This window comes from Carex rostrata, chromosome 27 (genome assembly GCF_964058835.1).
Source record: "Carex rostrata chromosome 27, lpCarRost1.2, whole genome shotgun sequence".
Taxonomy (NCBI): domain Eukaryota; kingdom Viridiplantae; phylum Streptophyta; class Magnoliopsida; order Poales; family Cyperaceae; genus Carex; species Carex rostrata.
Genome location: NC_135944.1, coordinates 343,492 through 358,318, shown reverse-complemented (window position 1 = coordinate 358,318; position 14,827 = coordinate 343,492). Strand labels below are relative to the sequence as shown.

Genomic DNA, 14,827 nt, shown 5'->3' with positions numbered 1-14,827 from the left:
GTAGGATGATTTGTCACTTTCCGTAAATAAAATATTGATTTGAGACATTTCCGGTATCTTAATCTTATTGCTAATGTGGACCATAAATTTACAATTCTGTAATTTTTTAATGTTTGGTACTGTGGATGTACGTGATTGGTATTTATGCATTTTGTTGTTTATTTCATGTGTTTAAGCCATAATTGGAGTAAATCTGCAGATGCTGTAGAGTAATTAATGCACTATATATTATAATGAACTAAGATAGTAGTTCCACGTTTAATAAAAAAGTGAGCACTGTAGAATTACTGTTCAAACTACAGTGTGGGTAGGCATATTGACACCACACACATTTATATTAACACAACATATTTAATAAAATTTAATGTATGGACAATTGTAACCTTCTTTAAATATTTTGCTGATTACCATATTTTTTTCATAATATAATTAATGTAGTGATCATTTATCAAATCATTTGATTTCCATATTTGTTAGATATTGTTTTCCTTTTTTTAATTTATTTTATATTGAGGTAATCTTTTTCTGCTTCATGTTTTCTCATAAAAAAAAATATAACTATAAACTTTACAAGAAAACTATCAATTCAATTGAACTTTAAAGCACTGAGTCGTCCATTAATTTTTTTAATGGAGAAAACTTCATGTTCGTACCATTAATGGAGAAAATAAATAAATGAGCTATCATCAATTTGATTGGACTTTTTTTAATATGATATTAAGAATTTGTGGAATATTTTATCAATTTAAGTTTAATGCAAACAATTTATTAATTTTAGCATGATTGATGTAATTTTTTATTGTATTATTTTGTTATAATTTTAATTTATTATTTTAATCATAAGTTGAATGTTAAAATTAATTATGATAATTTAAATTCAATATGTTTTTCATGTAAGTAATCATGTCATGTTTTAGTGATTTTTGCACAAAGAATGGATAGAACGTCAAGTGACAAAATAATTTTTTTTTAGAGTAGATCATTAAAAATTGTGAAGTTATAAAAAAAAATCAATATATACAGTATGATACATCTTAATAATATAATACAACCACTCATTGTTATAGTTTTCTTAAAAAAATCTTAAAGATTCAATTAATGAAAATGAATATGGAGTATTTATTATGTTAATCTGACTTCTGAGGAAATAAATCATATAATAACATATGACAGAGACATAGATTTTGAACAAAATAACTTACTTTATGAAATATAACTTTTAAGGAAAAAAAAGCTATATATGTGGCAATAGAGAGAGAATTAGTTTTTAATTAATGGAAATATTTAATGAAGGGTAAAAATGTCTATATCGTAATATATTTTAATTATGTTGTGTTAATAAAACTTTTTGTTGTTTTAATATCATCACCCGACCAATTTTGATAAGGCATCATCCGGGGTGATGATATTAAAACTACTATTTTTTTTGTTAACAGAACACTATCAAAATATTTTACTATATAGACAATTTTATCCTTAATTAAGAATTTCTTTGAAAGATTGATTCTCGCATATATTACCACATAACTTTTTTTTCCTAAAAGTTATTTTTTATAAAGTATGTTATTTATTTTTTAAAATCTGTTTCTTTTTCATATATTATTATATGATTTTTTTCCTTAAAAGTTAGATTCACATAATAAGTATTCATTATTTATTTTTATTGGATCTTTAAGATTTTCTAAGGGAATTACAACCATGAATGAGTTTATTATATTTTTACAATCTATTATCATTGTATATATCGATTTAGTTTATCCAACTTCATATTGTTTTAACAATCTACTATATATTTTTTTGCGCACACAAACCACTAAAAAACGACATGATTACTTTTATAAAATTACAACAATCATGCTAAAATTAATAAATTGTTTGCATTGGACTTAAATTGATAAAATATTCCAAACAATTTTAATTAAAATTGACATATAGATTATAAGTATCAAAATTAAGAGAAAAAAAAATATAAAATTAAGCAATATATTTGAGTTCGATCAATTACATATAAAATCAAGTTTAAAAAAAACGTTAAATGCATACCTTGACTTAATCTAGTTTGAGTAGACCTTGATGGTTCGGTGCTTGAAATTTCAATTGAATTGATGTGTTTTATTGTAAATTTTGTAGCTATGTATATTTCTATGGAAAAAAAAATGTCGAAAAGGAATACCTCAATGTAAAATAAAATAAAAAAAGGAAAAAACATATCTAGCAATTAAGGAAATCAAATAATTAATAGATAGTCACTGTACTAATTACATCATGGAAAAATATGGTAGTTAGAAAGATATTTAAAGAGAGTTAAAATTGTCCATATATTAATTTTTTTTAAAGATGTTGTGTAAATATAAACGTGTGTAGTGTCAATATGCATACCCTACAGTGTCGCTTATTTGGTCCAGAGTTTGAGCAGAAAAGGAGAAAAGAGAGAAAAAAGGAAGTAAGGATTAAAAAGGAGAAAAATGAGACAAAGTTGGGCTATAACGAGTGCCATTCTATAACTTTCATGACCCGTAGGCCTTACATCAATCCATTTCTAACAATCTGATTTCCTATACCAGTCCAGCAGTCCTATCCCAACAATGAATTTCTATCCTCATTGGCCAGATTGTGTGCCATTCTAATTCCCTCGTGATCTCTACCGCAATATAGACTCTGTAATGCACCCAGGTTTTCCTTTTCAAGATGCCAAGCTTGCCAAATTTCATTGTATGATTTCCAATCATGAATGACTGAACAGCCATAAGCCAACGAATCAACCGTCTCCTTTGAATCAGAAAAAAAACAGTACCATGTTGTTCAGGCTGACGCATAGAGTTTATATCCTTCAAGAATCGCTATGGCTTCTGCATGTGCTGCATTCACCATCTGTACCGACCTTGATACCCACTGTTTCGGTACCCCTTGCTCGAATAAGTAGATCCCTATTCTCGCTTGCCCCGTAGTCGACCAAGATCCGTCTACGTAGCAGCAAACATTTTCATTGTATTGTGCAGGGGTAGGAGAGGCCTCATGGTTATTTTGGATCTCATTAGCCTTTTTTAACCTGGTACCAGCCCACGCGAACAGAGGGACTTCAATCGGCATGCTTCTTCCTCTTTCCTGTAGTATCCCTGACAGGTTTCTATGGCATGCACCTTACCAGCATATACCGCACCATTTCTGCTTCTCCAAACTGCCCAAATCATGCTCACAATTTTGTCAAATTCCTGGTGTGGTACTGATTTTGAAAGCTCAGCTATTGTTGTCTTGAGGTCCCCTTGAAGTAGATCAGTTAGCAGACCCAGAGGAGAGTCTAGCCATACCGCTCTGGCAAAATTACTGTGAAACATGGTGTGCATGACCGATTCGTTACCAACACCACATAATTGGCATGCAAGGGAGATTGAACTAATGTGTACCGATAACACCTCTCTAACCGGTATAGCATTTCTTATCACTCTCCACAAGAATATCTTTAGTTTAGGAAATAGTCCCTCCTGCCCCCATAGCCATGCCCATAATTTCCTGTCATCTCCCCCTTGTAAGTCTCCCCTAAACAGCTGATATGCCTTCCCAACATAAAAATTCCCATTTTTTTTAAATGTAAACATCAGTCTATCTTGTGCAGGAGTATGTACTAATTTGATCGAGTCCAGTAGCAAAATTGACGAGGCAGCAAATAAACCAAACTGCTGATGCAGGGCCCGGAAGCAGGCCCGGAAGCAGGATCGGACCCGGAAGCAGGAACTCCACCGGATTGCAAAACCTTAAATGTTCGCACAATCAACTATACTAAGTAATTGCGAAATATGCTTGCATAATTGCTGATTTCCAAATTACCATGACTAACTACAAGTGAGCAAAGTCGTATCAGAGAAGCAGAGAGGAGACATAGAAAGAGAGGTATTGTACCTATAATCGAATCGATATGAGAGATTCCCTTTGAAGAATTCGATGGAAACTGGAGGGAAAATTTTTGGAGGAAAATTTCTATTGAATTTTAGATGGAAATTAGAGAAATGATGAACTGTAATTTTATTGAAAGGTTCTAATCTTTACATAGTCTGTACATGGATTTTTATAGCCTAAAATTCCTATGTATTCCTACTAGCCGTTGGGCTCATTCCTATTTTACAATGGCTGGATCTGTTGCCTAATTACACCCTAATCATATCATAATTACAGAAATCAAGCTAGGTACCATATTTGGATGCTAGCTGATTTGTTGCCTAACTATGCCTATAATGAATATTCTGAGGCTAACATTCTAATTTCTCAACAATTTCCTTCCAATTCGCGTCAAAAGAAATCATTTCTAGTTGTTCACAGTGTTCCAATCTGAAAATTTCAAAATATGTCAATTCTATTTCTCATATAACGAAAAAGTGTTGGTTCCGATCACAGTGTAACACTGCAGGGTGAAATCGATAGCTAATCTGGGAATCCGTATAACACATTCTCAGTTTGATCAAAACCAGAAAGAATAACCGCCGGATTTTTAGGAGCAATTTTTCCTTATTTCGTCTAACCTTTTTAAATGTTTCTATTTTTTAAGAGGTTCTTATTCTGAGGGTTTTGCATTATAATATTCAGATTTAGAATTTTTTTTTTTTAGTTTTGTTTCTAATTAAGATTCTTCATATATTTGCTAAGATTAGTGAAAACTTGATGCATTATCGGTGAATTTTTTTAAAGAATAGTAAATATTTCATTTTTGTCTATTTAATGAGATCCTTTAGAATCGGTCTTTATGTTGTATTATTCGGCCTTATTTTAATGCTTTAGTATAGATTTTGGTGTATTATGATTCAGTTTAAATGCTTTAGTATTTATCTGTGTCCTTCAGTTTAAACATTTTCTGAACCAACTTTTAAAAAAAAAAAAAAACTGTATGAATTAAGTTTGTTTTCTGAATTGGTTCATATATTTCCTACAATATCTTGAAATTTTTTACTGAATTAGTTCAACTGACTAAAAAATTATTATATTGTTTATATTTCTAATCGTTGAATTTTGCATTGCCTTTTCATCATGTTAACGAATTTTGGTTAATCATCTCAATATACTCATAAAAATCTCACAAAAATTAAATAATTGATTAGTTTGCTATCTCTACTAGTACTAAATACACAGATAGCATTGTGCAATTTTTATCTACTAGACCAAGAGGTTGCAAGCACAAGAGGCACAGATACACTAATACAATAAAACCAGCAAAACAAACATGTTGCATGCACAGAGGCACTAATGCAACAAAACCAGTGAATACTTCGTAATTATAGTTACAAGTGCAGGGTGCTTGGCTTCTGCTCAGCAGCTTCTCAATGAACACTCCATTGTTATCCAAAACTGGAGGGACTGGTGCCTCTCTGTTCAGGCGCCAGTGGATTCTTCTTCCGGATGTTCTGTCCCTCTCAACGGGCCACTCGTCAGAGAAAGCTCTCTTAGAAATGTCTCTCAGACTGAAGAACAATCATCCAAACAGATATATACAATGTTCAGAAAGGCAAAAAAAAGGTAAAAAAATAAAATAAAAAGAGAGATGTCAGTATTTGTTGAATAGCAAATAAGCATCTCATTCTCAGCTGAGGAATTGGTATCCGATGGCATCCGATGTCTCTTGACAAAGAGAGACAACAAACATAGAGTACCCATTTGTTTTGTCACCGACCAGGGGTTGCAGCATCGGCTTCAACTTGCTTGCACACCACCTGCGTATTACTTTCTCCCCAAGTGTGAACGATACAGACAGGTGGACCTACAAATAATTTAAAAAAAATAACAAATAAAATTCCAGACAAATTCTAATATCAACAATCTATAGAATTTTATACTGTTGTGATTCATAATTTTCTTATTTTCACCCACACTAACAAAATGATCACACCATGCATGTTACCAAAACAAACCAGCAATACTAAAAGAAAGAAACTTGTACCATTCTCTCTCTTCGGACGCTCCAGAGGATTTAAGACATGAGCTCTTCATAGATCTCTTCAATCTCACTCTCCTTAAATGACAGCTGTCATTATCTTCTCCATGAAATGGAAAAAATTCTAGGGGCGTTGCAGGCTATTAAAAAGAAATAAAACTGAATTAGACTAATTAAATAGGGGTCCAAAGATTTGGCAACCCCAGCAACGGATTTCCTATTTTTTTAAATATCAACTATATAACATTGACTTATTGTGTGCAAAATGCAAATTATCTGCATATGAAAGTCGTTGTATAACATTGACCTATGATTTTGAGGTTTAATGGTTGAGTTATTGTATGACAAAGACAAAAATGTTAAACATTGGTTCATTTTGCACTATTTCAACTAGATGCTTCCTCCTAATTTCTCGTTATCCTTTCATTGGAAAGAAGTGAAGCTTTATTCCACCAGTTTTATACATGAAACCACCACCACAAAATGGATTTCAGGTTTTGGGATTAGGGTTTTGGTTTATCTTAAGGTCGTCATATTTTATAAGATTTCCAGATTTCTCCTAGATTATAAGAACAAGCATATTTATTTTATGGCTGGTATAATACAGAACATATAGCTATATTAGTACTGGGAATTCTATGCTCATTATACATACCCTAAACATAAATCCCTTCCAATAAGTGTCATTACACAAGATATACAACTACATTATTACATATCTCTAATTTCTTTCAAATTATACTAATACAACTTGTGCAATTTTATATAATGTCCTATGCTTATAAAATAAAAAAATAAAAAAAATAAAAACATTTTGATGTGTCCCGTAGGTCAAGTAAACTATAGAACAAATCAATACATAGAAAAACAAAAGATGGATAATTTAATTGCAATCAAGTGCATATAGCATTAGAAGGCAGTTTTGGGAAGAATCTTCTACAGGCAGATCAAACAGTTAACATCGTGTATCACTTACCAAAACTCAAAAAGGAAAAAAAAAATTGAAAAGGAGAAATGCTTACATCTAGATGAAAAAGAAGCTCCTCAACCGACGGTGGAGAACTGAAGCTTGCCTCCAATCTCTCGGATTGCTTTTATCCTCCATTGTGTCCTCAGATCTGATGAAGAAATGATAAATGAAAAAGAGACTTGAGTTTATATTAGCGACGATAGTAGGAATTAAGGTTTTTTTTAATGCATTAAAGAGCTTCCCTAGAAAAAAGAGGCTTTATTGGTCTCTATCTCTATCGGCATAGTTGGATCACATCATAATTTTACAATTAGGAGTAGCTATAGTCAGTTTATAGATAGCATCATCCAAATTTACCAGAATGTCACAAATATAAGATCATAGTTTATTTTATAAAGAGTCAATCAACTATTTCTACATACTGAGAGGAAATAAACTGTGATCATTCTCTAAAAGAAAAAGAAAATATAGATAATTTGATTGCTTACATATTGATAACGAATCTGCCAAAACTCCCATTGCTTTTATAAGATACAAACAGATATCAGCCATTTCCCTTGATTTGTGCTGCATTTCATCCGCCGACTTTTCTTTGGGTAACAGGTTTGAAAACCCTAGCACGAATTTATTGCATATTTATAGGAAAAAAGCTCTCAGCACAACCATTGAATTGACCTATCATTGACTGCCATGTGTACTAACCAAAAGGCGCTAAGTTACAGCAAATTGTTTTACAAAATTGCCTTTCTAGTTTCTACTTTATTTTCTTACTTGCGCTTGGTCTATGCTTTCATCCTTCCATGTATATACGACCCCACATTCAACCATTAGGTTCATAACTTAGTAGGAAAATTAAATCGAGTCAGATATATAATAATATCCCAGACTTCATCTCAAGTCTCCACAATTTGTTATGAAATTCCACCAAATTAATAACAAGATATATATCTACTGGAATCAAGCTCTCTCTAGCAAGAACACAAACTAATCCAATTGTACTCCTTCCACATTGCATAGCTTGATCAACATGCATGTAAGGTGTTTTGGCCTTTTGTAGATTAATTTTGTAAATTTTGTAAAATTAACCAATTTTGATTTATAAAATCTTTCATAGCCTATATTGCACCATCACTTTCATTTACCTCTTCGAAGAAAAAAAAAAAAGTTGACAAAACAAAGAAAAGGCTAAAAGAAATAAAAGAAAAAAAAAATGACAGAGAATGATGCTTCGTAGGTATGTGTGATTGTGAGTAGTTTGTGTTGTTATTTAGGCTTAGATTCTAAGTATTATATGCTTAATTTGTAATAACTAAATAGGTTTTACTGGGTACTGATACAGTGATGTCCCTTTCGAATTTTGATCAATTAGTAACCAATACAGGCTTGTGCATTGATTACATTCCAAATTTAACAAAGGAATCGAAAAGAATCGAATGATCAGATAAAAAGATTACCATTTCTCCACCATCGGTTGGCCAGGATTCCCAGAATCGGATATAAAGCTCTTTCTTGGAGGCATAGTTACAGGCTGTCAGGCTTACAGCCTCAACAGCCCAAGATAGGAACTAGGAATGATCGACGGAAGGAAGCGCTGCCAAGGAAAAGCGGATGCGTTTAATCAAAAGTAAAAGTAAAACCGTTCGATTTGAGGGGAGAGGAATCAATTTCAGAAATATAAACGGTTTATAGGAAAGCCATAAAGAATTTCGGTCTTTACCCATGGATCAACTGTGCCTCGGGCCACTCACATTGGACCCACGGGCGACTCTCACATCCCCGCAATTTTTATTCATGGGAAAAAGAAAATTAAAAATATTTAAAATAAGAAGCGTCGTAGAGAAATTTTAAAAATAAGAAGGTAGTATCGTGTCATGGTTTTCCGCAGGGACGTCATGCCAAACTTCGGTTCTACGGAAAAAAAAAAAAAACAATTAATATGTACGGGATGCCATGTCAATCTTTGGTTTGATGGAAAAAAAAAATTAATTGGGACGCCATGCCAATCTTTGGTTCGACAGAGTGGGATCAGCCATCAACGCGTCTTTTTTTTTCCCCACTGTTGTCGCTGTTTTAGGCAGCAAAAATGAATTGAGTTCAATTTTAGAGGTAGGGACGGGAAAGACTAACCTTTCTTTTTTTATATATATATTTTTTTTGTTGATGTAGGGCATGGCGTCCCACATTAACTTTTTTTTTTTTGGGTTAATGTAGCGCATGGCGTTTCATACCAATTGTTTGGGGTTTTTTATTTTTTCTACAGAACCGAAGTTTGGCATGGCGTCTCACAGGGACACATGGACCGATCTTGTCTTTCTGTTTTTAAAATTTCGCCGCAACCGTTCTTATTTTTTAATATATATTTTTTTTTCCTATGAATAAAAATTACGGCTCACATCCTGACAAAGAAAACTGCTGACCTGTGTGTGTGTGTTTTTTTTTTATTTATTTTGTATACATATTGCATATTTGCATTCTGTTGGCTTCAAACGATAAATGACAAGAAAATCGACGGCCTCACCGGCTCATTATCAAATTACATGTACTTATGTATATATATTTTTTAAATTTATTATATTCTTCTAAAATATTATTAAATAAAAATTTATAATTATTTTTTGTGTTAGTTCAATAATTATCTTTTAATAAATTACAAGAGTAACGCTAATATACACTTAAGTGTACCAAGTGTACCGTATACTTAATCTTAGGGCCATCAGATTTCTTTAAAAGTCGTGCTACCACAACTTTTAAAAAATCTACACGACTTTTAAAGAAATCTGACAGTCATAAAGTTAAGTGTACGGTACATTTAAGTGTATATTAGCTTTACTCGAACTACAAATATATTTCTATTATAGTAAATTACAAATCCAACCCTACTTGACTCATTGCCATCCCAATTTGTAGACCTTTCATGCACAAGCGGTTTGTGACAGTAGGTTAATTTGTGACAAACGTACTGATAAAAATACTCAAAGAGCTAGATTGACTTTATTTAGTGCACTAGTAATAGAATCAAAATAAAAAAAATATATAATTTGTAAGCTGCATAAAATAGAATCAGCTCAGTGAATATCTTTACCCTGGCATACGGACTTATTTAATTTTGTTTTATAAACCTGAACCCCACATAAATAGGTGATAAATAGACTCGTACAACCATCTTTCTTAATTTGTCAGACTCATATATGTTGTTGAGTTACATTTGCTGTCATAGTTTTTTTTATCTATTTCAAATTCATACGGATCTGAAAAACTTCCGAAATTTTTTTAATTACCATTCTAATAAATCAAAATTAAATGATTAAAACCTAATTAACAAGAATATTATTTCTACCACCCTCACAAAACATACACAGATCTCAATCGGTTCGCAGTCCAATCTGCGCACTGAATCGGTTCCCATGAATCTGGCTTCCTGTTACGATCGACTTACACAGAGCTAGAGAGAGAGGGAATAAGTAACCGCACTGACTGCTCCTGGTCCACTAGACCTATTATCTGACAATGGGAGATTTATTTTTGTAGGGACGAACATAAATCAGATGTTACCCGAATTAAAAAATTCTCAAAATTTAAACTAAGAATTACAGAGATCTGATCTGGTCCGTCCGATCAAAAACGAACGAACGAACGAACAGATTAAAATCTCCCACAGCTCCGCAGCTTAGGACTTACGCTTCCCTCAAACACTCGCCTCCACTTAATTGCCCCACGGCCACGGAGCGCCTCAAGCCCTCAGCGCCGCCACTCTCTGACGAATCGCTCTTCCCCTCGCAAGGCCTTTGTTTTTCTCGCGTACGCAAACGCAAAGTATATCTCGTCTCTTTAATCGATTATTTTTTGTTTGTTTTTAATCTTTTAATTTTTACACATTAAAAGTAAGTTCTGTGTGGTAAGTATTGTTTCAAGATTTTGAATTTTCCAGATCCTACTTTTTTTTTTTTTTTTTTTTCCTTTTTTCTATTTTTGCAGTTGGTTATTTGATTTTTCTTTTCTTCCCCCCCTTAGCCTGCTGCGCTCGACACCCTCTAGTGATCAGAGATACCTCTCTTAGAAGAACCCTAGAAGGCGGCCAGTGCCTCTCATGATCAAGATTTTGTGACTCTTTCGGTTCAACATCGATTCACAGATTAAAGTGAGGTTAGTCTTCTTGCCTTCCTCCCCCGCTTAGGTTTCTTTTCTATTCTGAAATTCCGTATTTTTTTTAATTGCGAGAGTGGAGTATTAGATTTTCACACAAATGAGAAGCGTGAGGTTTTTGATGTACCAGTGGGTTGATTATAATTTCCAGGGTTACAATTTGATTTATGACAAAAAATTCTACAAATATTTATGTTTAAATTTTTCAATGATGATTGATTTTAACCTTTTTTATTTTTTAAACGTCTGGTGATTAAAATTGGAAGTCTGCGAGAAACATAAATGAACATATTTTCTATTTATCATAATGAACATGTGTAAAAACTTAATTTATGCTCAAAAGATTCAATCTGGAACCAAATTTGCCCTCCTATGCATAGCGTGATTAAAATTTGAAGTATGTAAGAAATATAATGAACTTGCATTTTTTGTTATAATATATAAAATCAACACGTTTTCTGTTGAATAAAAATTTATCTAATTTCAGTTTATATTTTTCTAGATAAATATATAAATTAGATAACATAAGTTTTCGGTTCATCGATCTTGAAATCTGAAATGCATAGAACCTTAATTGGTTCTTGCATGTCATCTTAAATTTTGCAAAATTGATTTATAAGGACTAAAAGCTACAATCCTTTGAATAATTGTTCATATAATTTGCAATCTGTCAACTTTAGAAGTTACTTGGTGGGTCTAGTAAGATTAAAAATTACTGCCCACTTAATAAGAGCCGCATGATATATGCTGTATCTCTTAATTTATTAAATTCACATTGTGAATGTGACAAGATTATATAGTTGCATTCTACTTAGTTAACTAAAAGTTACAATTTGCTTATCTAAGCTGTGATTTGTATGTAATATTTTGTCATCTTTTTCTGCTCCTGAGATCTCACTAATTCTTTATGATTTCTAGATATGGATTCTTTCAGCATGGTGAATGCTACAGGAAGCTACCAGTTCAAAATCAACCATTCAAAAACTAAAGACATGTGCATTGGTGAGTGGATCACCTCACCAATATTTCGAGTTGGTCAACATGATTGGTCTATTGAGTACTACCCTCAAGGCGATGAGGAGGATAAGAATGGCAAATATGTGGCTGTCTATCTAGAGTTGCAAAGAGAATATGCTGATGTTAGTGCAACATTTCAATTTGCTCTTCTGGACGAGCAAGGAAATATTTCACCCACCACTATGAGTGTGCCAACAACACACACATTTACATCGAGCACAACCAATGTGGGTTATTCGGATTTTTATGAAAGGACCAAATTGAAGGAAACATACGTCAAAGATTGTTATTTTGTACTCTCTGTTAAAATTACATTGAAAGATGAATCATGCACAGGAGCATGTTGGGATCATAGTTCCATAGCCTTTCTACATGAGCATGAGAGCTTTCAAAAGTTCCGAGAGGAGAATAAACGTACCGATGTATCTTTTGATGTCGACGGCGAGATTTTTGTTGCTCATAGATTAATCTTGGCGGCTCATTCACCAGTATTTGAAGCAGAACTTTTTGGCTCGATGTCAGAATTTAATCAGGAATGCATAACTATAAAGGAAATGATGCCTGAAGTTTTCAATGCAATGCTTGATTTTATGTACACTGGTTCATTACCAGTTAATGAGGAACATGTTGATCGTGAGGGGCGGAAGTTGTTTGCTGCCTTCGTTCAACATTTGCTAGCGGCAGCTGACCGTTATGCACTGGAGATTCTAAAACATGCATGCGAGTATGAATTAGGTCAGAGTATCTCTTTGAACACGGTTCTTTCTACCCTAGAAGTAGCTGAGAAGCACGGTTGTAGTGAGCTCAAGAAAGATTGTCTTTGGTTCATTCTTGATAAAAATAATTCACTTTCTTTAATGTTGAGTGCAGAATATATTAAGCTGATGCAGAATTATCCTTCTCTCTTAGATGAGCTTAAGGGCTTGGCACATAAAATGTGATTAGTGCAAACTTCAAAACATAGGACAAATTAATATATATGAAGGGTTTTAGTATGAAATATTAATGTCAGATAGATGTAAGAGATTGTATGGTCTTAAATTTCATCTTTTGCATTGATTTCTTCTTTTTGGATGCATGTTTGTAGCCTTGTTGAAGTGACAGTTATGGATTAATCAATTAGTCAGCTGTTACTGTAATGAGTTTTCATCATTGTTAAGTCTACCTTCATTAATTTTGGAAAAGAATTTTCGTAGTTCAGCAGGAGCAAAAATAAATAATCATTTGAAATTGCATACAAATGTAAGAGATTGTATATTCTTAAATGTCAGAGAATCGTCATATTCGAAAGGTTTTAGTATGAAACATTAGTTCATTGATTAAGATTTGTTTGAATTGAACTTTTTAGGTGCAAAGTCATGTTATAAAATAAAGTCTTGTGATGAGGGCTAAATTCTTCATAATTCGGAGGTGATTCTGGGTAATGAATAATTAATGTTTATTTTTGCAAAAGCTACAATTATATCATCAGAAGACGAGAAAAATAAAATAATCTTAATATAAATTCATACGGATACATGTAGGTCTATTCCAGATTCAAATTTCGAGTTTCTTAACATGGACCATGGGCCGGAAAAAGTTCCAATTTCTCTCAAGACCCAAATTAAAATTAGTCCAGGTGCTCTGTGCATCAGCACGCCCGGCAGGTGTTCGATTCAATGCCTAAAAGAAAGAGACATTTAAATCAGAATTAAAAAAAAAAAAAATTAAAATAAAAGAAGCACCGTTTCAGTGTATTTTACAAAAAAACAACTCCACTGAACCGTTGATTCGGAATTTTTTTCATAAACCATAATTAATAAAAGGTTTTTTAGGGAATCAATATGATTGATTTTTTTTTTCAAAAACCATAAGGACCGTGGGGTTCCCACGGTCTCAAATTGTTGTTGTTGTTTTTTTTTTTTTTTTTTAATAAAAACAGATTTTTTTTTTCAGACCGTGGGGTTCCCACGGTCTCAATTTTTTTTTTTTTTTTATAAAACATAATTTTTTTTAATTTTTTGTATTAAAATATTAAAAATGTTGAATATATTTCTTTGAAAATAGATGAAATACAATATAATTTGATTTATTAGAAATACTGCAATAAATAACCCGGATCAATATTTTTCAGGTCGGGTTTTTCGCGGCTGTAAGAAAAATTAATATATTTCTTTATGTGTTATTAGAAAAAAAATAAAAATGTTTAGATTCTGAGTTATTGATCCCGGTTCAAAAGTCACTTCTAGGTAATCCAGAAAATATTGTGATCTTTCTAGTAAATTTAATTTATGAAAAGTTGTATCTATTTTTGAAAAAAACAATAACTTTTAAGTTATTTAATAATTGTTATTCAAAAAGAATTCTCAAAATAGATATAACTTTTTATAAATTAAATGTCCTAGAAGGATCACAATATTTTCTGGATTACCTAGAAGTGACTTTTGAACCGGGATCAATAACTCAGAATCTAAGCATTTTTATTTTTTTCTAATAACACATAAAGAAATATATTAATTTTTCTTACCGCTGCGAAAAATCCGACCTAAAAAATATTGATCCGGGTTATTTATTGCAGTATTTCTAATAAATCAAATTATATTGTATTTAATCTATTTTCAAAGAAATATATTCAACATTTCTAATATTTTAATACAAAAAATTAAAAAATTAAAAAAAATTCTGTTTTATAAAAAAAAAAAAAAATTGAGACCGTGGGAACCCCACGGTCTGAAAAAAAAAATTTGAGACCGTGGAACCCCACGGTTCTTATGGTTTTTGAAAACAAAAATCAATCATAT

General features: G+C 32.1%; 1 protein-coding gene and 1 long non-coding RNA gene across 5 annotated transcripts; one reads left to right on the top strand and one right to left on the bottom strand.

Moving 5' to 3' along the window:
• Nucleotides 1-5,135: 5,135 nt before the first annotated feature.
• On the bottom strand, nucleotides 5,136-8,478 carry LOC144545260 (uncharacterized). 2 transcript variants are annotated; one of them, XR_013508452.1, is made up of 5 exons: nucleotides 8,342-8,478; nucleotides 7,376-7,501; nucleotides 6,940-7,035; nucleotides 5,924-6,057; nucleotides 5,136-5,743 (listed from the first exon to the last, which is right to left on the bottom strand). It is a non-coding gene; the product is annotated as an uncharacterized LOC144545260 (long non-coding RNA). The 2 variants fall into 2 exon arrangements; XR_013508451.1 differs by lacking the exon at nucleotides 8,342-8,478 and having other exon boundaries at nucleotides 7,376-8,272.
• Nucleotides 8,479-10,571: 2,093 nt separating this feature from the next.
• On the top strand, nucleotides 10,572-13,196 carry LOC144545157 (BTB/POZ and MATH domain-containing protein 2-like). 3 transcript variants are annotated; one of them, XM_078293743.1, is made up of 3 exons: nucleotides 10,572-10,700; nucleotides 10,899-11,030; nucleotides 11,949-13,196. In XM_078293743.1, the coding sequence occupies exon 3, from the start codon at nucleotides 11,951-11,953 to the stop codon at nucleotides 12,986-12,988; it is 1,038 nt and encodes a 345-aa protein (XP_078149869.1). In that variant the 5' UTR covers nucleotides 10,572-10,700; nucleotides 10,899-11,030; nucleotides 11,949-11,950; the 3' UTR covers nucleotides 12,989-13,196. The 3 variants fall into 3 exon arrangements, with proteins under 3 accessions (XP_078149869.1, XP_078149870.1, XP_078149871.1); XM_078293744.1 differs by having other exon boundaries at nucleotides 10,863-11,030; XM_078293745.1 differs by having other exon boundaries at nucleotides 10,616-10,685.
• Nucleotides 13,197-14,827: the final 1,631 nt, after the last annotated feature.

Excerpts from the sequence above, each read along its gene's own strand:
- LOC144545157 (XM_078293743.1), top strand. The coding sequence starts at position 11,951 with ATGGATTCTTTCAGCATGGTGAATGCTACAGGAAGCTACCAGTTCAAA.